The following is a 25,937-nucleotide window of genomic DNA, read 5'->3' as shown; positions in this document are numbered from 1 at the left end:
CCTCCCTGCTCTGTCCCTGGCTGTTCACGCTGCAGTGCAGCGGGTGGTCTGAGCTTTCGAGTCATGCAGGCTCCCAGTGAATGGCACCGCCAAGCTGGGCGCTCTTCAGTAAGTTCCCTGACTTTGCTGAGCCTCAGTGTCCTCGGCTGTGTTGTAAAATTGGGACACCAGCACCTACGAGGTGGATGCTTGTGCCGATTAAATGAGGCAAGAGATGTAAAACAGTCAGTAATGTGAGCATTAAATATGTGCTCAATCCATGTGAATTTCCTCTCTTTCCTTGGTTTCTGTAATTCTCAGGGAAACACTATGCTGCTCTGATCCTCAGGGTAAAATGAGAAACAGGAATAGTACCAGGTCAAACCCATTATGGCTCATTCATTGCCTAAAACAGTCAATTCAGGGAAAAAAAAAAATCATATATACCCAGAGACGAAGGATGGTTTCTCGGTGTTGTCCACACCAGGATTTGATTGCTATAGTTCCTTAAAAATAGAAATGCTTTTTCTCGGGAGGGAAGTTAAAGAGAAAACTGAGCAGGAGAAAATGAAGGTTTGATTTTAAATGTACTGTCCTCCACCTACCCCCCACCACGGCTACCCAAGGGCTCTCCTTGGGGGATTCTGGGGAGGGGCAGGCTGGTGATGGATTCAGCCTGAACCCGAGACACATCCCAGTTAATGAGGGTTGAGGACATTACAGTTGAATTATTAGAATGATGGATGGGATCTGCAAATCCACAAATGAGAAAGAATATGTAGTGGTAAACAGAAAATAGGAACCATGACTGTTTACCCCAAGGATTTCAAGATCAGAGGCCCAATGTTAGTGATGTTCATGCCCGTGACCTGCAAGATGACATGACTGGGTTGTAGTAATGAGGAAGTGTTTGCCCCTTCCCCTTCCCAACTCATGACTCCTCCCCTCAAGTCCAACACCATGTATGTGCCAGAGGGGGTCTAGTGGCTGAGGCCGTGTGGGTCTAGGAATGGAAAAGAGCTACCTGACCCCCTTGGGGCCTATGCTTGGCACTGAGTCCCGGGCCCGGGCTCTACCAGGGACATCACAGTGGATCTGCAGGGCCTGGTTGCAAAGATACCTACTTTTGGTGTAGACAAAGGAGCAAGCACCTAGCAACTGGACACGGTAAGGGTACTCACTGGCCACATCCACTGAAGGGCGTTCTTCTTGTTCTTCATGAAGCAGGGAGGTGCTGCTGGAGGACAGATGGGTGGCAGACTGGCCATGGTTGCTGGAGTGGATCTGAGGCAGAGTGTGGGGCTGGGCCTCCTGCCTGGTCCTTAGGACTTCTGTCACTTTACCCTTCTTATGCATCTCCCTTAAGAGACTGGTGGGGTAAGAAAGAGGAAAAATAAAGGTCACCTGAATGACATGGCTGTAATGATCTGGTGGCTCACAGGACAAGCGCCAGAAGTCAAGGAGACTGTTCCTTCGGAGGAGAAGCCAAACAGTTGGTTTCTGTCTGGGGGTGGAGAGCGGGGGCTAGGGGAGAACAACGGCTGCCCAGTGCCTTGGCCACAGACATCCTGAGGAAGAGAGAAGACCCATTCAGCCCTTTCAATAATGCTCCTGGCTCCTTCATAAGACAACCAGATGTCTTTGAGAGTTCAGCATACTCTGTGAACATGATGCGTTCAGTAGTATTTGCTGTGGCCTATTTAAAACTGCTTCCTGAGGCAATGTGGCCTCCCAGGTGTCTTGTAGTTTCTAGACCTCCTTCCCGAAGTCCTGTCATACAGTATAAATCTTTTTCTTTTTTTTTTTTTTTTGCGAGGAAAATTTGTAGATATTTAACATCTGCCAGCACCTCTGGGGTCACCATTGAAGAAACCAGATACAATCTCACTCTGGTCTTTAAAGATCTAGGGGAAATCAGAGGGGGCCCCTGGGGATACGGGAGACTCCTAAGACTGAACAGAGCAGCTAGTATTGCTAAGTTGGTGAACTAATATGAGAATGGGACCAAAATAATAATAAATTAAAAAAAATAGGAAACAAGACCACTTCATCACTAGGGACACATACTGATTTGATGTTATAATCAGCCATTTGCTTTTTGTGGGGTGTGAAACCTCCTGCTTCTTTGAGCTTCTGTCCCTTGCTTCTAAATCCTTCATCACATTATATGTTTCACAGCCCCTGAAAGTTGGGAGTTACCTGAGGGTCCGCAGCATCTGTCTTGCTTGATTCTTCTCACTTGTACAGTTACCTGAAAACCAGATTCGAAAAGGACGAGTTATAATTTAAGTCGGTCTCATTCCCCAGATTACAGACAGACACTGAATTTTCTCTGGGATCAGATGTGACTACTTGATTTTCCAGTCCGGGATGCTCTGAATTTTCTCAGGAGATGTTGGATTGAGACTTTGGAGAATTTGCCTGGCAGGCTTTCCTGAGGCCGCTACAGAGATCATCATCTCTACTTGCTCTGTCCTGGGTCAGAGTCAAAAGCTAAAAATGTCTCTTTTCTTACAGGCCATGAGACACTTGTCTCAACCGGAACCTCCAAGTCCTGCCACAAAGCTGGTTCCCGGTCCCACATCTGTATGCCCTTATCACAGCTTTCATGCAGAACCTACTCTTGTCTCTGTAGAGGTGACAGACTTCCCTGTCCTACCTCTAAGGTAGGCCACCGAGTGGCCTCAAGCCTGCTCTTACTATGTGCCCTCAGGTGCTCTAGGGAATATTCTATGAAAAAGGCACCTGAAATAACTAACTTTCCCACCACCGGTAGTAGTATATACAGTGTCTAAATCATGCCTAAATCAGCATGATTCTTTTATCATTTTTTTGAAATGCACTGATTAATATTGCTGATTTGATCCTTAGAACAATCATGCTGGTATTATTTGACCTAATTTTTTTAGGTGAGGAAACAGAAATCAAGAGAAGCATGAACGTGGCCAGAGCTAGTGAGGAACACATACAGGCTAGGGCCAGGGTCTCCAGATCCTAATTCAGGGCTCTGTTCACAGCAACCAGCTGCCCCCATTAGTTTCAGATAAATGCTATCACCGCCCCCCCCGCCCCCGAGATGCCTTTTGCCCTAGCGACCATATTCCCTGAGAGTTAAAGGAGCTGGTCATCATCCTGGCATCCCCATTCCTGTGTGCTTCTCCTCTTTGTTCCTCACCAGCCAGTTCTGACTCCACCATGGTTCCAAGATGGTGACTACAAAGCAGGACGTCAGATTGAAAAGCCACTTGTAGGTGAGTGTGGGCTTGTCTGAGCCTTGGGTCCTTGGGAGGGACTAGAGGTCCTCCTGAGCCCTGGGGCCAGCTTACCTGTGCTGAATTTGCTGGTAAGGCTCTCTGCCAGTTGGCTCCCCTTGGTCAGCTGCTCACGGAAGTGCTGTTCCATGTAGCGGTCAACTCTACTGCTGCTAAGGAGCTCCTCAAAGGTTCTCACTGTATTCCTGACATGCTGGATGAGAAGGGAAGAGAAAGCTCTCCCCATCCTCATCTTTTGCCTCAGGTGGGTCAACTCTCGAGCCTGATCCTGGATCAAGGAATGGTATTTCCTAAAGTGGGAAAGAAACAGTAAGTAGGGAAAGAGGTGACTGATAGGGTATGGTACTTCAGCAGAAGGCACTTAGAGAACTTCACCCCAAAATCCCCTACACTGAATTATATAGCACATGTTTTGTGACCCGAATCTGGTAAAGGGAATGAAGGAAGGGAAACAAAGCTTTCTTCTGCTTGGAAGACCCCTTCTAAACATGTCTTTCCCCAGCCCCGTACTTCTGAAAATGGAACCAGACCTTCTTCTCTAATTCTGCTTTAAAATCTGCTCCTGGTTGCTCTCTTCAGTTTATAAACCATCTCAATATGGTAAACAAAGCCAGGCATTAATTGGAAAGTTGAAAGGAAAACCATCATGTGAGAAAAGAAACCACTGTTCTAGGCAGCAGCATTCTTCTCTCACCAGGATGGACCTATCTGTGTCGTTCCTGTAGATAGCCAAGGCTCCACTGGTGAGACATCTTCAAGCTCCTTTAATTTAACCATTGTATTCTGCCGCTTCTGTATGCTCCAGTGTAATGAACCAGCACAGTGTTTTGCTCATAGAGTTCAGAAGAATGATCTGAAAAAGGATCTCCAAAAAATGATGTGAACTAATTTAGTGTCCCATAATATCCTGGCCAACATGGCGACTATTTGTTACAGAGGAGAGTGGAAGAGGAGGTTTTGGGTCATCTTGTTCCTGAGAGAGGCAACGCAGCTGGATGGATGAAGCAGGAAGCAACAGGCCCAGATTGTAGCCCCAGTGTGTTCTCTCTACCTTCCCAATGCAAACTTGGGAAGTCATTTTCTACTTTGTGTCTCAGTTTCTTCACCTGCAAAGTGAGGGTAAAATGACTACTTTGCCTTTTTAGAAATGTGATCAGGACTGAACTTTATTTTAAAAGTTGGGATGAGTAGAGCAATGCCAGTAAAGCATTTGTCTTATCAGAAAGAAGACAGATCATCACTCATGACGGGTAATGGTGAATTCACCCGACCAACTTGACATCCTCTGTGCTTCTGTAGGTGTGCCAGAGCGGAACCCATGGCTTCCGATTTCACCAGTTTCTCTTGGAGACTTTGAGCCAGCAGGGAGCACAAGGGCTAGTTGTTTCCTGAGAAGCTGAAATTTGCCTGAGGCCCCTAGGGCACTGGTCTAGAACAGGTAATCCAGGCCTTAGAAGGAGCCAGAATGGGGATCAGGACAGGTCATTCCCCAGGTAGCATCAGATCCTATTTGAACCTTTTAGACCATGCTATACTTTATTCATATTTCTGACCAACATTTCTCATATCATAGGCAGCTGCCGGTTCCTAGACTAAGAGCTCTTCCAGAGCTGGGAGTATTTTAGTCATCTTATGTACACAGCCAAACCCAAAAGAGGCTCTCAGTAAACATTTTTTCCAATTATGGGAAACAGAATCCTTACAAACCTCCACTTATCTCTCACCGTGTTCCTGTCCTAAATGTCTTCTCAGGGATCCTATACATTTTCCATTGACGCAGAAAACCCTTGCCCCTAAGAAAAATCCTATACTCACTTGGGGAGCTCTATGAAATGGGAATGTCCTCAGACTTGCAGGATATTGTCAATCCTGGGCCCCTGACATTGCCTAGTTAGCTTCTCCACTCTATGCACAACACTCAAGAACCTCTTCTTTGGAAAACAAACATGAGGAAGCATTTACTGAAATTAAACGGGCTTTACAGAATCCTGCATTGGGACTTCCTGACTATCCTAAACCTTTTATGTTGTTTGTTCAGGAATGTAATAATCAGGTTTGGGGAGCCCTTACTCAAGAAAATGAGGGGAAAAATAGCTCTACAGCCTATTATTGCTTACAATTGCATCCAAAGACCAGGACATACCCAAATTATTCAGGGAAATGAATTAAATTTACAGGTTCCTTACGCTGTAGAAAGTTTGCCAAACACTGAGCACACACACCATTTCTCAGCTAGTAGACAACATTTTGTGAGATTCTACTCTTGTCTCCTCAGTATTCTTTTCTGCATCTCTTTTTTTTTTTTTTTTAAGATTTTATTTTTTTATTTGAGAGAGAGCACAAGCAGGGGGAGTGGCAGTGGGAGAGGGAGAAGCAGGCTCCTCGCTGAGCAGGGAGCTGGATTCCTGCAACTCTTTAAATTCTGCTGCCCTCCTACCCTTACCTAACAGAGGAGAGACTCATAACTGTTGACTAGGTCTCCTCAAATCAAATTCCTAGGTTAGATTTACAAGAAACCCTATTAGCCAATCCAGATTTAGTACTCTGCATTGATGTCTCCATGCCAAAAATTCTGAAGGAAGATATCAAGTCGTCACTAAACAACATGAGTTTTTAGGAAGAGGAGCCCTTTCTTTACTTAATTCAGCCCAACCTGCAGAGTTGTTTGCTCTCATTGGAGCCTGTAAACTGACAAAAGAAAAAACTGCAAATATTTACACCAATAGCAGGTATGCCTTCAGAGTAGTTCATGACTTTGGTATGCTCTGAAAACAAAGATTTTTTTTTTCCCTTCCAAGTAATCTCTACACCCGACGTGGGGTTCAAACCCACAATCCTGAGATCAAGAGTTACATGCCCTAATACTGAGCCAGCCAGCTGCTCTTGGAAAGAAAGATTTTTAACATCAAGTGGTACACCTATAAAATAGAAGCTCAGGTTGCTGACCTCCTCTCTACATTATTATTATCCTCATAAGTTGTTATCATAAATATTGAGGCTCATACCCTCCCATCAGACCCTGAATACCAGGGAAATGCAATGGCTAACTTTCATGCTAAGGCTCCTACTCAAGAGATTCCTAATGTACCAAAACTTTAAATAAACTCCATAAAATGGCCAAGGGATAGATACTAAACCTTTTGATAAAGGCATTTTCCTGAATTTCCACAATCTATGGCCCACTGTACATACAAATCAGATTACTTAAGACAATTTGTGTAATAGGCAAAAAATTGTTTCACAAAAGTGGCACCAAGAAGGATGCAAATTTATCATAAAAAGAGGACTTTGGAAGGCACATGTGACTGGATGGTCCTTCCTGAATCCTTCAATTACCACTCTTGCAAGCGCTTCAAGTGACTACCCACCATGGAACTGACTAAATGTCTCAAATTAAGAAAAAATAATCGTGGGGGATTGTTCTAAACTAGCATGATGAGTTTATAATTAATGTTTAACCTGTCAATCATATAACCTGGTTAAAATCATTAAACTAACCCTAGGGGCTGCTCCCCCATATCTGGACCATTTGAACATTTTCAAGTATACTTTTTCAATTGTCTCCTTCTATGGGCTATCAATATGTACTTGTGGTGGTATATTTATTTTCTAGATGGGTAGAAGCATTCCCATGTGGGCAAGCTTATGACACCACAGTAGCAGAGAAATTACTAGAAAATGTTTTCCATTTTGGGGAATCTCAAATGAAATTTCAAGTGATAAAGGGCTCATTTTACCTGGACAGATTATAAAACAATTAAACAAGGTTATTCAAACATTATGGCACTATCATTGTCTCTATCATCCTCGGTCTTTAGGGGGGGTTGAATGTACCAATGATATTCTAAGATTAAAACTGGCAAAAGTGACTGAAACCACAGGAGTACCTTGGCCTAAAGTGTTACCCTTAGCCCTTAAGACAAAGAAGTCAACACCTTTTGGGAAACATAAATTAACACCTTATGAATTTATCACTAGGCAATCCATGCCTTTGATGATAGAACCCCATGCACATCCTGCTCTTGTAAATTCTATTATGACCCAATACTTTAAAGTATGGATGCAATATTCAAAAGCTTATATTGAACAGGTCAAGGAGGCTTTTAGAGACCCTCTGCCTGTTGAAAACTTCATAGTTCCTACACTGGAACCTAGAGACTGTGTGTTCTGAAAGAGGTATCAGTGAAAAATAGCACATATACCTCGAGGAAAAGGGCTCTACCAGGTTCTATTTTTTCACACAGCAGTTAAATTATAGGGTATTGAACTTCGGGTCCATGTCCCTCTACTAAAGAGAACCCCCCTGCTCCTCAATTCTTGGACTTGTCAACCTATGGCTAACTTAAAATTAAGGATTTCCAGGAAAAACAAACAAACAAACAAACTTCCCTCGAAGCAGAAAACAAGGCAAAATGGATAGCTTACACTGAAGACCACAGAAAAAGATTCTGCTAGATCCCTTATCTTTTTCCAGGACTCATTTTTATAACAATTAATGTGATATTACTGCTTTACAAACTAACACAAAACATTCACAGTCATGTTCCTTTTTCTGTTAGGGATTTTCTCTACCCACTAAGGCCTACCATTCAGTGCACACCCTCCTTTACTAAGCAAAATGATTGTTGGTTATGTACCCACTTACATGCTCAGGAAGACTCCAGTTAATATTAGAACGAGCTCCTATACATGCTTGGATGACAGGAAAATGGCTTTACAAAAAGGTTTGGTAACCATCTCTTGGCCATTTAATACTTATGGCCAACTAATCTGGTACTGGGAAGAAGCTTGAAAGCCATAGGATAGCCCATAACCACTGCAAACTTCATTTCTGGGAATCTGTCCCTATACATAGAAAACCTTGTACAGAAATGGTACTGGACCTAATTTAAGGCATGTTCTAGACTCACTCCATAATCACACACTTTGGTTTGATTCAAATGATGGAGATTGGGCTTCTATATATAACAACACAGATTTTAAAATAGATAATGACAATGATACTTTGATTATGCTATTAGGAAAATTACTGAATCCAAATTTAACTTGGCTTATTCTGCAAAAAAATAAATATTACCTTGGGTCACTTCTTGCATATGTCTCTGAAAATCATGGATGAAGAATTCAAGCTGTCCCCCCAAATTGGCATGAGGTGGTAACTTTTAACCAACCCTCAATCATTAGGAAAACTCTAATGATATAATCAATCATTGAAAATAACAAACAACCTCTCCATTCTCACTATATAAGCTGTCTTATAACAATATACCTCTGAGCCTCATTCCACTGTCAATTTGAGAGCTCCCAGGTGTAAACTATTTTTATGTGCACAAAAAACTCTGACTAATATTTTAGTGATCTAGTGGTTTCAATCTTGCTATTTCTAGATTTTTGACACTTAATTCCCTGTAACTTCTTTCACAACAACTTTGGTTACCTCCCATCATGCCTCCCCTAAGAGTAAGAACTCTCTTTTTCCAACCAAGAAGATGCTCCTCCCATCTGCTCTTTCAGCTCTGAGATCTCAGGATATAATGTTGACACAGTGTTTCTTGCAAAGTATACATACATGCACGCACGCACACACGGACATAGCTGTGCATCAGGGGCCACGGCTTGGTCCTGGCTGCAATTACTAAGTTAACTGACCTTTTAACATCCCAGTCCATCAAGATGTAGAAAATACTAGTGCAGGAAGAGACCTCATCTTATTTTACAGATGAAGACACTGAGACCCACAAAGAGTAAGAAATATATCTGATATATGTGAATAATATCTCAATAAAGCTGGAGTGGGGAGAAATATACCTGAGCTCCCATCATTATTTGGTGGAAAAACCATTATTAAAAATTTTGGCTCCCAAGATGTCCATCGACAGATGAATGGATAAAGAAGATGTGGTATATATATACAGTGGAATATTATGCAGCCATCAAAAAGAATGAAATCTTGCCATTTGCAACGATATGGGTAGAACTGGAGGGTATTATGCTGAGCGAAATAAGTCAATCAGAGAAAGACATGTATCATATGACCTCACTGATATGAGGAATTCTTAATCTCAGGAAACAAACTGAGGGTTGCTTGAGTGGTGGGGTGGGGTGGGAAGGATGGGGTGACTGGGTGATAGACACTGGGGAGGGTATGTGCTCTGCTAAGCGCAGTGAATTGTGCAAGACTGTTGAGTCTCAGATCTGTACCTCTGAAGCAAATAATACATTATATGTTAAAAAAAAAAAAGAAGAAGAAGATAGCAGGAAGAGAAGAATGAAGGGGGGGAAATCGGAGGGGGAGACGAACCATGAGAGACTATGGACTCTGAAAAACAAACCGAGGGTTCTAGAGGGGAGGGGGTGGGAGGATGGGTTAGCCTGGTGATGGGTATTAAAGAGGGCACGTTCTGCATGGAGCACTAGGTGTTATGCACAAACAATGAATCATGGAACACTACATCAAAAACTAATGATGTAATGTATGGTGATTAACATAACATAATAAAAAAAATAGTTTAGTGATAAAAAAAAAATTTTTTTTGGCTCCAAACTCTCACTCTAGTGTTTTTTATCAGTACCATCAGTATCCTCTTGCTCTGAGTTTCAGGGGTCTCTGAGATAAACAAGGCTATTCTACTTTTAAGACAAGGCCTTTTTCTGGAATACATTTATTATTCTGGATTCTAATAGGTCTATTATTTATTCTCAGCCAGTTTCCCAATAATAAATAATATTTATCACAATGACAGTTAAAATGTATTTAGGTAGGGGCGTCTGGGTGGCTCAGTCAGTTAAACATCTGACTCTTGATTTCGGTTCAGGTCATGATCTCAGGGTCATGAGATTGAGCCCTGCACTGGGCTCCACTCTGAGCACGGAACCTGCTTAAGATTCTCTCTCTCTCCCTCTCCTTCTGCCCCTACCCCCACCCACTGCTCATGCATCCTCTCTCTAAAAAAAAAATTTTTTAAGGTAATTTTATTTAAAAAATATGGTTATTTGAAAAGGTCAATAAAATCAATAAGCCTCTAGCCAGACTAAGAAAAAAAGAGAATACACAAATTACTAATACCAGAAATAAAAGAGAGGATCACTATAGAGCTGATGGACACTAAAAGGATAATAAAGAAATATTATGAACAACTCTATGCCCACAAATTTGATAACCTAGAGGAAATGGTCCAGTTCCTTGAAAAACACAATCTGCCAAAGTGCACACAGGAAGAAATAAACAATCTGAATAGACCTATGTCTATTAGAGACACTGAATCAATAATTATTAACCTTCCCAGGATGCCTGGGTGGCTCAGTCGGTTAAGCATCGGACTCTTGATCTTAGCTCAGGTCTTGATCTGAGGGTTGTGAGTTCAAGCCCCGCATTGGACTCCATGCTGGGTATGGAGCTTACTTTAAAAAATAAATAAAAATTAAAAAAAATAATTAATAACCTTCCAAAACAGAAAGCACCAAGTCCAGATGAGCTCACAGTAAATTCTACCAAACGTTTAAGAAAAAAATTATACCAATTCTCTACAGTCTTTCTACAGAAGATAGAAGCAGAGGAGATACTTTCCAACTCATTCTATGAGGTTAACATTGCCCTAATATCAAAACCAGATGAAGAAAAAAAAACTCTTATAGAACAATATAATCTCATGAACACAGATACAAAAATCTTCAGCAAAACATTAGTAAATTGAATCCAACAATGTGTAAGATGAATTATACAACACACCAAGTGAGATTTATTCCAGATAATGTAGAGCTGATTTCAATATTTGAAAATCAACTGATGTAATTCATCACATCAACAGGCTAATGAAGAAAAATCACAGGGTCATATTAATAGATGCAGAAAAAGCATTTGACAAAATCCAACACCCATTCATGATTTAAAAAAAAAAAAAAGAAAACCTTTTGGCAAACTAGGAATACAGGGGGAAATTTCCTCAACTTGATAAAAAAATATTTACAAAAAACATACAGCTAGCATCATACTTAGTGGTAAGAAACTAGAAGTTTTACACTCAGATCAGAAACAAGGTGAGAGTGTCCCCTCTCACTACTCCTTTTAAACGTTACATTGGAAGTCCTAGATCATGCAATAAGACAAAAAAAAAAAAAAAAAAAAAGGAAATAAAAGGTTTATAGATTGGAAAGGAAGAAATAAAACTGTCTTTGTTTGCAAATGACACAATTGTTTATGCAGAAAATCTGAAAGGATTGACAATTCTTGGAACTATAAAGTGATTAAAAAGTCAGGTTGCAGAATACAAGGTTAATATACAAAAATCAGTTGCTTTCCTATCTACCAGCAATGATCAAGTGGAATTTGAAATTGGAAACAATACCATTTACATTAGCATCTCCCAAATGGCATACTTATTTAAAAATCTAGCAAAATATGTACAAGATCTATATAAGGAAAATGACAAAACTCCGATGAAAGAAAATTAAAAAGAACTAAGTAAGTGGAGAGATATTCCATGTTCACAGGTAGGAAGATTCAATATTGTCAGATGTCAGTTCTTCCCAACTTCATCCAAAGTTTCAAAGCAATCCCAATCAAAATCCCAGCAAGTTATTTTGTGGATATTGACAAACCGATTCTAAGGTTTATGGAGAGGCAAAAGAACCAGAATAGCCAAAGAGAAGAACAAATTCAGAGGACTGACACTACTGACTTCAAGACTTACTATAAAGTTATTAGTAATCAAGAAAGTGTGATATTGGTAAAAGAATGAACAAACCAATGGAACAGAATAGACAGCCCAGAAACAGACCCACAAAAATATAGTTGATCTTTGAAAAAGGAGCAAAGGCAACACAAAAATTAGCTCCAAATACATCACAGACCTAAATGTTAAACACATAATATAAACCTCCTAGAAGATAAAAAAGCACAAAGTTTAAATGATCTTGAGTTTGGTGAGGACTTTTTAGATACAAATACCAAAAGCACAATCCACAGAAGAAACAATAATCTGGACTTGATTATAATTAAAAACTGGCTCTGCAAAAGGCATGGTCAAGAGAATAAGAATCACAAACATGGAGAAAATATTTACAAAAGACATATCTGATAAAAGACTATTAGCAAAAATATACAAAGAACTCCCCGAACTCAACAAAAAGAAAATGAATGGGGCACCTGGGTGGCTCAGTCAGTTAAGCATCTGTGTTTGGCTCAGGTCATGACCTCAGAGTCCTGGGATTGAGCCCTGCACTGGGCTCCTTGCTCAACGGGCAGCCGGGGAGCCTCCTTCTCCTTCTCCCTCTGCCCCTCCCCCCCCACTCATGTTCTCTCTCTCTCAAATAAATAAATAAAATCTTTTAAATAAAGAAAATGAACAATCCAATCAAATAATGGGAAAAAGACCTGAGCAGACATCAAAGAAGATACACAAATGGTAAATAAGCATATGAAAAGATGCTCAACATCACAGGTCATTATGGAATTGCAAAGTAAAACAATGAGATACCACTACATATTAGAATGGTAAAAATCTGGAACATTGATAACACCGTATACTAGTGAGGATGTGGAGCAACAGATTCCTTCATCATTGCTGGTGGGAATGCAGAATGCTACAGCCACTTGGGAAGACAGTTTTGCGGTTTCTTACAACACTAAACATGCTGTTACCATATGATCCAGCAATTGTGCTTCTCACTATTTACTCAAATGAGCTGAAAATTTACGTCTACATAAAAATTGGCACACAATGCTTATAGCAGCTTTATTCATAATTGCCAAAATTTTGGCAGCAACCAAGATGTCCTTCAGTAGGTGAATTTATAAACTGGTACATCAGAAAATGTAATATTATTTAACACTAAAGAGAAAGGAGCAATCAAGAATGAGAAGACATGAAGGACACTTAAATGTTTATTACTAAATGAAAGAAACCATCTGAAAAAGCTACCTAGTGTACGATTGCAACTATATGACATTCTGGAAAAGACAAAACTGTGCAGACAGTAAAAAGATCAGTGGTTGCCAGGGATTAAAAGGGAAGGAGGAATGAGTAAGCAGAGCACAGAGTATTTTTTAGGGCAATGAAGAGTCATTCTATATATTACTATAATGGTGGATACGTATCATTATACTTTTGTCAAAAGTATAAAAGAATGTACACCAAGAATGAATCCTAATGTAAACTATGGACTTTGAGTGATAATGATGTGTCAATGTACGTTCATTGATTGTAACAAATATACCACTCTGGGACAGCATGTTGATATCGAGGGCGGAGGCTATGCATGGGCAGGGATGGGGCAGGGACAGGGGATACAGGGAAACTTTGTAGCTTCCATTCAATTTTGTTCTGAATTTAAAACTGCTCTAAAAACGAAGTCTTTTTTTTTTTTTTAAAGAATATTCATATGAATATAAAATTTTTAAAATGTATTTGACAAAGCGGGTGTAGGCTTTGTGAATTAAGAATCCAAGATTCTAATATTACTTCTGCCAAAGGCTGCAACTTTGATCAAGCAACTGTACCTTTGGGCCTGAATGTTCTCTGGTCAGAAATGAGGAGACAAAACGAACTGATTCTAAGATTATTTTAGCTCTAACATTCTGCTCTGGGTCAGTGAAATTTAAGTGGTACATATTGACAGCGACCCAGTGGAGCATGAAGCAGAATTTTATCACCTTCAGAGGTGTGCCCCAACTTCTAAGCAAGTTAGTTATGATGTGGTACGTCAGTAACTGGTGTTCACAGGTAAATGTATAATGGATTAACTCCATATCAATGCCTTCAAAAAGTTGTAAGCAAACAGCCATTAAAAACACTGATAAATGTAGCCAATAGACTGTTATTTGGCAATTTTGTAAGCTTATTTTAAGAACTGAGCTTATCAAAATTGCCATTCCAGAAACCAGGGACAATCTGATTGTCCTGAAATCTCCTGAAGTAACAGGAGATTCTTAGGTGCTCTCATCAATGCAGAAAAGAGACATTACTAATGTGACTGGAAGAGTTCTATGAAATCCCAAACACCACAAAGATGATATATTTGGTGAATATATGCATTGTTATTTAGAATAAAACCAAATTTCTCTGAATATAAAAGTAACTGATAATAAAAACACTCTAGGTTTTTCTCTAAAGAATTTCCAGGAATGTCTTATGAGAAAGCCCTATAATTAAACTACAGAGCCTGGATGCAGACCCCGAAAGCTGCTGTGAGAGCCCTGATTTAATTCTGACAGTGGAATCTCTTACCTGCTGTGGGACACAGAGGACGACCCTGCCTCCTCAGGCTGAGTCTGCTGCCCATCCACTCTCCTCTCAGCAGGTCCCCTCTCTAGGGGCTGCTGCATTCCAGCTTTTAACTGGAGCATTTTTTCATGAAGAATCCTCTTCCTGCTTCCTTTAAAAGGAAAGATGGAAGAGAAATGTGTCTGGGTCTCCATAATGTCCAGGTTTCCTCCAAAGCTACCTAGAGGAATCAAAACAAAATTATGGTTTATAGAGTTGGATTACTAAATAGGATCCCATAGGAGTATAAAGGAAGGGGGGGAACCTACCAAGAGGTAAAGAATGAAACCTACAATGTGCCCCCTTGAAGAGCCAGGAGGGCCGTGGTGACGCACTGGGTTGGAGGAAGGATACAGCAAGTAGGGGGAGATGGTGTTATGCGGCGGCAGAGGAGGGTCTAGAGGTCTTTTAGTTTAAAACAAACAAACAAGTAAACAATGAAATAAACAAATGAGGGGGCACCTGGGTGGCTCAGTCGGTTAAGTGTGCCTTCGGCTCAGATCATGTTCTCAGGGTCCTGGGATGGAGTCCCACATCAGGCTCTCCGCTCAGCGGGGAGTCTTCTTCTCCCTCTCACTCTCCCTCTGTGCTCCCCTCCCCCTCCCTCAAACAAATAAAATCTCAAAAAAAGAAATAAACAAATGAAGTCAAATGGGCTTTAAACTGCAGTAAGAGTATTTTTTTAAGATTTTATTTATTTATTCAGAGAGCGCACATGCATGCGCGCAGACGCACATGAGTCGGGGGAGGGGCAGAGGGAGAGGGAGAAAGAATCTCAAGCAGACTCCGTGCAGAGCACAGAGCCCAACATGGGCCTCAATCCCATGACCCTGAGGTCATGACCTGAGCCAAAATCGAGTCAGCCACTTAACTGACTGAACCACTCAGATGCCCCAAGAGTTGAGTATTTTTATTCTTACAGTTCAGATGAAGTTTCCTGGGCGTGTTCCGTCAGAAATCAGAAAGCCTTTTTATCACCCACAGGTTTTGAGAGTCATGAAGGCAGAAACAAAGTTTGAGATACCAGAGCTCAAATCCGAAGTCATTGGGACATCAACAATAGTGCCATGGGAAGCACTCAGGTTCCATGTCTCAAGTTGTAATCACAGAATTAGAATGTTGGTCGCTATAGAACCTGAGAAAGCTCTGCCTTCTGAGGGCCTGCCATATGCAACACAAGGCTGCCTGTTTCTCCCTAAATCTCTATCAATGGAGAACCCCTCTCTTACCAGTCAGGTTTTTTTTAAAGCTTTTATTTATTTATCTGAGAGAGAGAAAGAGAGCAACAGAGCAAGAGATGGAGCATGAGCAGGGGGAGAGGCAGAGGGTGAAGCAGGCTTCCCGCTGAGCAGGGATCCTGATTAATGGCTCAATCCCCGGACCCCGGGGTCATGACCTGAGCTGAAGGTAGATGCTTTAACCCTGAGCTACCCAGGCACCCCTCTTACCAGCCAGTTTTAATATCTGGGTACTTTTTTAAATCAAAATTTTTAAAGTAATCTCTACACCCAATGTGGGGCTCAAACTCACCACCCCAAGATCAAGAGTCTCAATCTTGCTTTTGTACAGAAAAAATCAAAACAATATTTTCTCAACATCTTTATTTTCTTGAAGATAGTTGCAATAAAAACAATTCTTCTGGCTTTTCCTTCATCAATTTTTTTAAAGCCTCTAGTGATTCTATTTTTTTTTTTTAGGGGAGGGGGGGCAGAGGGAGAGAGAGAATCTTAAGTAGGCTCCACACCCAGCACAAAGCCTGATGCAGGGCGCAATCTCACGACGCTGAAATCATGACCTGAGTCGAAATCAAGAGTTGCACACTTAACCGACTGAGCCACCCAGGCACCTCAAAGCCTCTAGTGATTCTTACTGTTCCTCTTTGGGAACTGTCCAGATTTTACCCCCTAGACCCTTTCAAGAGCATAGTGACCAAAAACTAGAGTATAATGACTAATAAATTTAGCATAATGATGTCTTGCTTTTTCACTCCATAGTAATTAATATATCTCAATGCAATGCTGAATTTCTTTCCCTTGCATTAGGAAAACTTGTAGGGGGTTCATTTAATAAGAAGTCATCTTAACCTTTCAAACTCTCTATTTCACCCAACTTGTAGATTATTGTTTTTGCACTGCTTAAAAAAAAAAAATCTCAATCAACATTATATTCTGCTAATGTCTGTTTTGCATTTCATTCTGGCTCTACAAGTTACTTTCCACTTTGTCAAAGTCCTTAAAATAATTTATCTCTTTGAATATGGATACTCAATGTGGTGCTGATTTATAAATCTAACTGATTTATTTATTCTTTCACTCAGGTCTCAACAGTTACCTGGGCTGCCAAAAAGCCACTGAAAATGGCCTATGACAGAGTCCAGTAAAATCTAGATGATGGAATGGAGGGGATGGATGGCAAGTACAAGCAATAGTTTGGTCACGGCAGCTGAGACCGTGAAGAGAATCACAAACATAACACAAACACAACACAAACACAAACATTGCTTCCCACCTCCTGGGCTTTCATTTCACTGGTGTGTTGGTAAGTGTTTAACAACAAGTACTCTAGGGGATAAAACTCTGATTTGTAGCATTTGCCTATCTCTGTGGGGTAAATACTGTCACCATGGCCAATTTTAAGCTACCAATGAGACATTACTGAATATGTTGGGATATGATGTAGTACTTTTACTATATAAATATAAGTACCAGCTTATATCCATTAGGATGGTTCCTATTAAAAACCAAAATAACAAAATAACAAGTTTTGTCAAGGATGTGGAGAAATTGGAACACTTGTGCACTGTTGGGAATGTAAAATGGTGTGGCCCCTATGGAAAACTGTAGTAACAGTTCCTCAAAAAATTAAAAACAGAATTATCATACAATCCAGCAATTCTACTTTTGGGTATATACCCAAAAGAATTGAAAGGAGGGACTCAGAGATATTTGTACACCCATGTTCATAACAACATTATTTCCTGAAACTAACCAACTGTGGCATGTTTAACCACAATTAAAAAAAAATACAATACACATAAATAACCTTAAGAGCATAGATAATAGTAAAACGTAACATAATTAGGAAGTGATGTGTTTTGGGTATTTTTTATTTTGTTTTTGATATTTATTTATTTATTTTAAGATTGTATTTATTTGAGAGAGAGAGAATGAGAGAGAGAGCACATGAGGGGGGGAGGGTCAGAGGGAGAAGCTGACTCCCTGCCGAGCAGGGATCCCGATGCGGGACTCGATCCCAGGACTCCAGGATCATGACCTGAGCTGAAGGCAGTCGCTTAACCAACTGAGCCACCCAGGCACCCCTGATATAATTTATTTGTTAAGTTGATATACTTTAATTTTTAATAATGGCAGATTCCTGTGGATTTAACAGCTAACTTTGAGAGCTGGTGCTAGCTGGCTCCCTACTACTACTGACAGATTCGCATCTAGGGTTTAAGAGCCTAAGACTTGGGTGGGATGCCCTGGTTTACTGTCTCTATGGCTCTGCTGTCAGGCTTGCATAGGCCAGTAGTAGAACCTGTTGGTGTGACCATGGCCATCTCCACACATCTTTCGAAGGATTTGGAAGAAGATGAAGAAAGGTAGTTTGGAAAAACTAATTTTGAAAGTTGTTATTGCTGCCTAATCCTTCTCCTAACTCCTTATAGACTGTGTAATGATATTGCTGTGTGGTGTTAGTAGGACTGTAAGCTAGCACAACCACTTTGGGAAGATTTTTGGGAGTTCTTCCTAAAGTTAAACATACACCTGTCCTATGACCCAGCAATAGTACTCCTATTTATTTCCCAAGAGAAATGAATGTATATAGCCAAAAAGATTTCTACAAAATGATTACAGCAGTGTTATTCATACTAGGCAAAAACTAGAAACAACCCAAATGTCTATCAACAGGGGAACTGATACATTTTTATATTCTGTATATTCAGCAATACACATGACCAAATGACATATGCTCACAATAACATGGATAAATCCCTCCAAAACAGTATGTTCAGCAAAGGATGCCTCTGCAAAAGGACGTTTTTGAATATCTAAAACAGCTTTAAAAAAAGATTTATTCATTCATTTGAGAGAGAGAGAGAGAAGGGGTGGGGCAGAGGGATGGGAGAGAGAGAACAGGATCTATGCCCAGCCCAGAGCCTGATGCAGGGCTCGATCTCACAACCCTACATCATGACCGTGAGATCATGACCTGAGCAGAAATCAAGAGTCAGATCTTAACTGACTGGACCACTCAGGTGCCCCTGAAACATAGTTATTTTAATGTTCCTGTGTGTTACTCATGTATGATTCCAGTTACATAAAGTCCCAGAACAGGTGGAAGAGGCAAAAGTAAGTTATAGTCTAGAAATCAGAAGAGTGGTAGCTTCTTTGAAGTATTATGGCTGGAAACTTACATGAGGGAAACTTCCTGAGTTGATGTTCTATAAAGTTTGGTGGGGCTGATAGTTATAAGGGTGTATACATTTGTCGAGATTCATCAAATTGTACACTTTATATAGGTGCATTATGTGTAAATCATAGCACAGTAACATATTGTGAGCATAAAAACAAGATTGATTATATTTTTTAAATTGTTGAAATTATACAAAAATAATTGTTCAGCTTTTAGTTTCCTCCTGATATCTATTTTTTTTTTTACTTTTGTGTCTTCTGTAAAATCTAAACAAAAGACTCTAATATAAATTAGAACTTTCATATTTTCTAGACTATGTTAGTGTTGGAGTAGGCAGTTATGTTCTCACAGGATACCTGGAGGCCAGCAAGGAGTAAGTCAGGTCAGAGGCCTGTCCTGGCAGCACTCCACTGAAGCTGGATCAAACCAGACAGGCCCAAGATGGTGGGTGCCAGGACAGGAAACCCCTGACCAAATAAGGATGAAAAGATGAGAAACCCGACTTCGAAGCAATCCCCGCCCCAAGTAATGAATATTCCATCCCCTACTTAACAACTGTCAATAAAAGATTGAAACCAAACCCCCAGGGTGCATAGCTGGAGCTCTCTCCCTCTCTTGCCTTCCCTCTCCCTCTCTTTCTCTCTCTCTAGCTCACCTGCTCTCCTATCTTGAGAGTGTATTTTTCACTTTAATAAACTTTCCTGCTTGTGTTACTCATCTGCTGTGTTGCATGTCAGTCCTTGAATTCTTTCTTGAGACAAGACCAAGAGCCTTCAGTGACACATTTGGGATGAGCTGGATCAAGGCCCCAGGGTCTCCCCAATTCATTTGGCAGCACTAGGACTTTACTGACACTAATTCCATTTACTCTCCTGACTTTAGAGTTTTTGTCATTAACTTTATTTCAAAATATATTTAAATTACACAGACATTATTATTATTGCTTGGGACAATAATATTTATTTCACTTGCTCACATACTTGACATATCCATTGCTCTTCATTCCTTCTTTCATTTCCATATTTCCCTTGGGATCACTTCCGCCTGAGGAACTCTTTTGTATTTCCTTTTCTGAAGGTATTCGGCTTATCTGGAAAGGCCTTTATTTCACCTTTACTTTGAAAGATATTTTGTCAGGGATTAAATGTAGATTGAAAATTATAGTATTTTAGCCCTTTAATAATAAATATAACATAAGTTGTTTTCTTCCAGATGTTCCTATGACTTTTCTGTTTGCTTTTGATTAAAGAGAACAAAACAAGTTCTTTTGTTTTTAATCTTGTTTGAAATTGATAGAATTTCTTGTACATTTGGCTTGATAGCTCATTAGTTATTTTTTAATTGACCATCACATTTTACAAAATTGATTTTAATCCAATTTCCATCTCCTAATGGAAATACAGGTACATTAGCTCTTTAAAAACATGACATGTACTTTTTAAAAACTCTCCTCTCTGAAGTTCCCTTCCTTTTAGCTCTTATACATACTTCAACTAGATATTTTATACTTATTATTTTTCAATTACTAATTCCTCTTCAACTGGGTCCAAACTGCTGTTAAAACCATATGTTACTTTTTAAAATTTGTTATCACATATTTCTGTTCTAGGATTTCCATTTGAGTTTTCAATAGATTCCTAAGCTCCAGTGTAAATTTCCGTCTTGTCATCTATGTCCTTGAAACCCTAAAATGTATATATTTTATTTTATTTTTTTATTTTTTTAAAGATTTTATTTATTTATTTGAAGAGAGAGACACAGCGAGAGAGAGAACACAAGCAGGGGGAGTGGCAGAGGGAGAAGCAGGCTTCCCGCGTAGCAGGGAGCCCGATGCGGGGCTCGATCCCAGGACCCTGGGATCACAACCCAAGCAGAAGGCAGACGCTTAACGACTGAGCCACCCAGGCACCCCTAAAATGTATATATTTTAGTGTTCCTATCTGAGAAGTCCAATAGCTCAATCATGTTGTGAGTCAGTTTCTATTGTTTGCTCCCCCCCCCCCCCTTGCTCTTATTTCTTTGTATCCCTGGAAAATGTGATTGAATGATGGGCCTAATGTGTGAAAAACTATGGAGGCTTTGGATAATGTTATCTTTTGGGGGAGACAGAGAGGCAAATCATCTCAATGCATCTCATGATTAAGCTGTTTCAGTTTGTTTGCACTGATTGGAAGTCTCAGTCTCTATCTGGTTTTGCCTGCACTCTGAGGCAGTAGATCTTTAGGGTTGCTGTCTGAGAGGTACGTTCTCTTTGGAGGGTCCTGAACTTCTATTTATATCTATTTCCTCTGCACCATGGTACCACTGAAACTGTTCTTCTTTCAGCCCTACTCAGCTTGCCTTCATAGCTTCTTCCCTGCAGGTAGCTAAATTTGCAAATGCCTTGAGGGTGTGAAAATTAGAAATGGGAAACCTCCAGATTCAGCCTCCTGGAGTGGAGAGATTCGTTAGGGGTAGATATCACACTCTACTAAATTGCCGACCCAAGAGGAAGAGAAAGACCTCGCAAGTGGCTATTACTTTACTCTCCCAGCAGGAGGAAGAGTAGAAAGATAGACTTTCCTCCTCCTCCAGCAGAAGTACAGCCAAAGCGAAACAGTCACAACTCAGCCAATGAAAAGCCACTATACTTCGAACTCCCAGTTTACTGCAATAGACCTTTTTGTTTAGAACATCTACCCAACTTCCCCTTTTACTTTATAAAAGACCTTTCTGCTTCTTTGTTGGGGGGACTTGCCAGTGGTTTTGCTATAGCTTGCTTGTGGATTGCAACTTTCTTCTATTCTCCAATAAAGCCATCTTTTGTTGGTAAAATAACTGGCAGTTTTATTTTTAAGGTTAACAAGGGCAAAACCTTTACCAAGCATCCAGCTGACATCCCAGGGCGCTCCAGGATCTTGACTCCTCAAGTCCAAATACCTGGATAGCCCTACAAGCCTTCCCAGAGCCCTCTCTATGCTTCCCCCCACGATTTAAAGTGCTGCTATTTTTTTCTGATTCTTAGTAGCTGCTTTCTCCCCAGCTTCTCAGTCTCTGATTCCTGCCCGGGCCAATGCCTTGAGGGGAAAAGGCAGAGAATTAGTTTCATTCCAATGAGCACCTCTCTCTCTTGCTGGCTCTCTGTGTCCTAGCTGCACAGGTGGCCTTCCACAGACTTCAAACAATTCCTTTAAACCAGATTTTATCTACCTTTTTGCAGTGTATGCGCTGGTTTGCTACAGATACTCATCACTGAAAGAGGAAATCTACAAATTCTAGGTAAATTAAATTTTCCTCTTTTGATTTCTTAAAAACAACAAAAACAGATTACTGGTACATACTTGGACTTTTCTTAAAGTATTTGGGGTAAGTCTGTTATAGTAAAATAACATTAAAATATTTTAAAAAGAAGTTAAATTGTAAATGTAAATTGGCATAAAGTATAATAGGTAATTTAATTCTCATTGCAGCAATTCAAAGTAAATACTATCTCTATTGTTATAGAGGAGGAAGCTGAAATGTAAAAAACTCAAAATTTGACTGACAGGCCAGAGCTAGTGGAAGAGGCAAGATCAAGCCAAAGTCCCCAAATTCATGTTCTGTGAGACTTAAGATAGATGTTGGATTACAGTGCATGACAACACTGAAATGGGCTTTCACAGCTGGAGAGGAAGATGAGAGAATATTTTCCATCAGTCTCTGGTCAGGACCCTTCAGGGGTCTTTGCTGGGGAGGCAGAGGGGTTAGCATTGAAGCAGAGCTCATGAGCTTCCACAAGCATTCCTTTGTGGGCAGGGGCAGCCTTTAGAGTAACCTAGAGCAACGCTGGGGCTGGACTGATCAATGCAAGACCCTGGTCATGTCTGGTTTACCACTGCCCTGCAGTAGCCAGGGCATGGAATGGTTCCCCTTTACCAGCCCAGGGAAAACAGAAAAGTCCCCCTCTCCATTATAGCTCAGGGACCACTTAGTGATCAGTATAGACCCCAAAGCTGCTGATACTAGGGATGAACTAAATCAACTAAAATGAGTTTAATGGTGAGTGAGAAGTCAGGACTTTGAAATAAAAATCTTATGTGCAACTGACTAAACTCATGAGCTAGGTCTGCAGTTTCCAAAATGGTGGCCACTAGAAACATGTGGTAATTGAACATTTGAAATGTGGCTAGTGCTGAGAAACTGAATTTTATTTAGTTCATAATAATTAATTTAAATTTAAATAGCCACATGGGGCTAGTGGCTACAATGCAGGACAGCACAGGTTACAGAATAATCATATTACCATAAAATCATTTGCTTTATTTCCCTGTAGCAATAAACAGATTTAATAAGATCTCACACTCCAGAACAATTCTGAATGGCTTTCTCTACTTGCCTTGATACAGCAGAATGTCAGTTCAGCCCCAGGGGCCATCTCTCCTGCTGCCTCTGCTTCCTCATTAGATCCACACACCTTCCCCAAGGGACTGGGAGCCCCAGCCAGTCCTGCTCTCTCACAGGTGGGGTCTCGGTCCCTTGGCTAGTCACAGGTTCTACCCAGGTGGTGGCTTCACACCTTCCCCCGAACTAACTGATTTATATTCATGCAGCACTGTGTTGGCCCAAGTGTGAGGTGGTGGTCATTGCAGTTTTCTTGTTTTTGAAGGCCCCTGGGAAAAGAGAGTGCAAATCCAGGCTCTGGTTGGTGGGAGACCACATAAAGATAGGCAATCTATGTTAATTAGGTGACTTAAGAATAAGACAGTCATGTCAGCCATTGTGGGTCAGTGGTAGAATTTTTGTCCCATGGCCAGAACACTGGATTTGATTCCCAAGAAGGGTGTTTACTGCATTTTGCAAAGCTAATCTCTCTATTGCACAGATAAGATTGCAGTGTAAGAATGGAAGTCACAGAACTAATGTCCTTAGAGGACAGAGGAGGATGACGCTTTGTGGTAGGACTTGAATGGTGATGGAGAAACAACCTTTAACAGGACCCAAATGGCTGAGCCCAGGGAAGCTCTAGCACCTCAGGGGTTTTGACTCTACATACTATTTTCTCTTCATTCCCCAAGTCCCTTCTGTGAGCAAAAGAGTATCCTGGAGCAAAGCAAAAGCTAAATGGGTCTCCAAGACCCCTCAGAGGCAGGGGGTGAGGCACGAGGAGCAGAATGCGGAAGCAGAGGTTTAAACACAGAATTACAATGGATTTGTTAACCATACCAATAAAGACTGGAACTGTCTTTATTTAAGGACTAAGTTGTCTTCCAGTGGTTCAGGGGCTAAACTTTCCATGGAAGTGTGTCAATCTCAGAATATGATGTATATACAGAGATTAATATAAAATTATATTTAAATATTAGTAGTAAGTAAGGGACTGTGAATGAGTTATCTCACATGAGTTTACTCAAAAAAGGGAGACAGTCATCAGAATGTTGTCAAATAAGTAGAAAGCCAAAAGTATGAAGACACCCAAAATATCATAATAAATACTTGGAACATATTTTGTGTTCTGGGAGGTTATTAATTGTTGATTCAATTTCTTTAATAGATATATGTCTATTCAGATTATCTATTTCTCCTTGTGTATGTTTGGTAGATTATGTCTTTCAAGGAAGTGGTCCATTTCACCTGAGTTATCACATTTGTGGCCGTAGAGTTTTTCATAATATTCCTTTATTACCCTTTAATGTCCATGAGATCAGTACTGATGGCCTCTTTCATTTCTTAGATTAGTAATTTGTGCCTTTTCTCTTTCTTTTATTGGTTAGCTTGGTTAGAGGTTTATTAATTTTATTGATCTTTTCAAAGAGCCAGCTTTTGGCTTTGTTGTTTTTCTTTACTATTTTCCAGTTTTCAATTTCATTGACTTCTGCTCTAATGTTTATTATTTCTTTTCTTCTGCTTACCTACGATTTAATTTGTTCTTCTTTCTCTAGTTTCCTAAGGTGAACCTACTTTGCATCCTAGCCTAGGCTTTCCCAGGAGAATAAATTTCATTATCAGTTTGGCAAACCTTAGCTAATTAAGCAGTCTTTTAATTATTTCTACTCAGTTATAAGAAATGTAAAGTACACTCAGTGTACAGTTAAGAGTTCCTTTATTAATGTAAACCCACCTGAGTAACCACTACCCAGACTAAGGTACATTACATTTCCAGCTTCCTCATGCCTCTTCCCAGGCAACATTCCACAGAGTTAGCCTTCCTTAAATTTCTATTACCATTTAGTTTTGCTTGTTCTTTGCCTTCACACAAATGGAATCAGAAAGTAAATACTCTGGGGCTGTGTGTGTGTGTGTGTGTGCGTGCGCACGCACGCGCCCACGCACAGGGGATAATCTGACTTCATTCACTCTAAACTATGGTATAGATTTATCCATATTTTTTCCATAGGTTTTTATTGTTGTGTGTATTCCATATGATTATATCACAATTTATTTAGTCTGCTCTTGTTGCACATTTGATTTGTTTCCAAATTAGAGTCATTTGGAATAAAGCAATTATAAACATCATTGACATGCTTTTTGGTGAACATATGCATACCTTTCTCCAAAGCAGTGTTCTCCAATAGAAATTTAATGCTAGCCACAAAGTAATTTTATATTTTCTAGTAGCCACATTAAAAAAATAAAAAGAAATAGTGAAATAATTTTTTAAAAGATTTTATTAGAGAGAGAGAAAGAGAGAGAGCGTGAGAGCATGAGTGGGGGAGGGGCAGAGAGAGAGGGAGAGGGAGAAGCAGACTCCCCACTGAACAGGGAGCCCCAACAAAGGGCTCCATCCCAGGACCCTGGGATCATGACCTGAGTCAAAGGCAGATGCTTAACCACCTGAGCCACCCAGGTGCCACTAAGTGAAATAATTTTAATAATATATTTTATTTAGCTTGATATATCCAAAATTTTACCATTTCAACATGTGTCACTGACTTATCAGGTTAGCAGTATGGTTCCAGGCTATTTAGCTAAAATTGGAATTGTTGGGTCACAGGATATATACATATATGCTTATTTCCCTATCTATATTTATATCTGTTATATATTTATATTT

The 25,937-nt window shown here is 40.2% G+C and overlaps 1 protein-coding gene across 1 annotated transcript in view; it reads right to left on the bottom strand.

The window, feature by feature from the left end:
• Positions 1 to 25,937, bottom strand: part of LOC118539640 (myomegalin) — a 44,928-nt gene that overhangs the window by 6,938 nt on the left and 12,053 nt on the right. The window contains exons 2-5 of the mRNA XM_036098380.2: positions 14,477 to 14,693; positions 3,306 to 3,541; positions 2,179 to 2,230; positions 1,161 to 1,348 (exon numbers count right to left, since the gene is read on the bottom strand). Coding sequence (XP_035954273.1) covers positions 1,161 to 1,348; positions 2,179 to 2,230; positions 3,306 to 3,541; positions 14,477 to 14,667 — 667 coding nt within the window. The 5' untranslated portion in view covers positions 14,668 to 14,693. The remainder of the gene's footprint in view (positions 1 to 1,160; positions 1,349 to 2,178; positions 2,231 to 3,305; positions 3,542 to 14,476; positions 14,694 to 25,937) is intronic.

This window comes from Halichoerus grypus, chromosome 5 (assembly GCF_964656455.1).
Source record: "Halichoerus grypus chromosome 5, mHalGry1.hap1.1, whole genome shotgun sequence".
Classification (NCBI taxonomy): Eukaryota; Metazoa; Chordata; class Mammalia; order Carnivora; family Phocidae; genus Halichoerus; species Halichoerus grypus.
The sequence above is the reverse complement of the archived record's forward strand: the minus strand, read 5'-3'. Positions and strand labels throughout refer to the sequence as shown.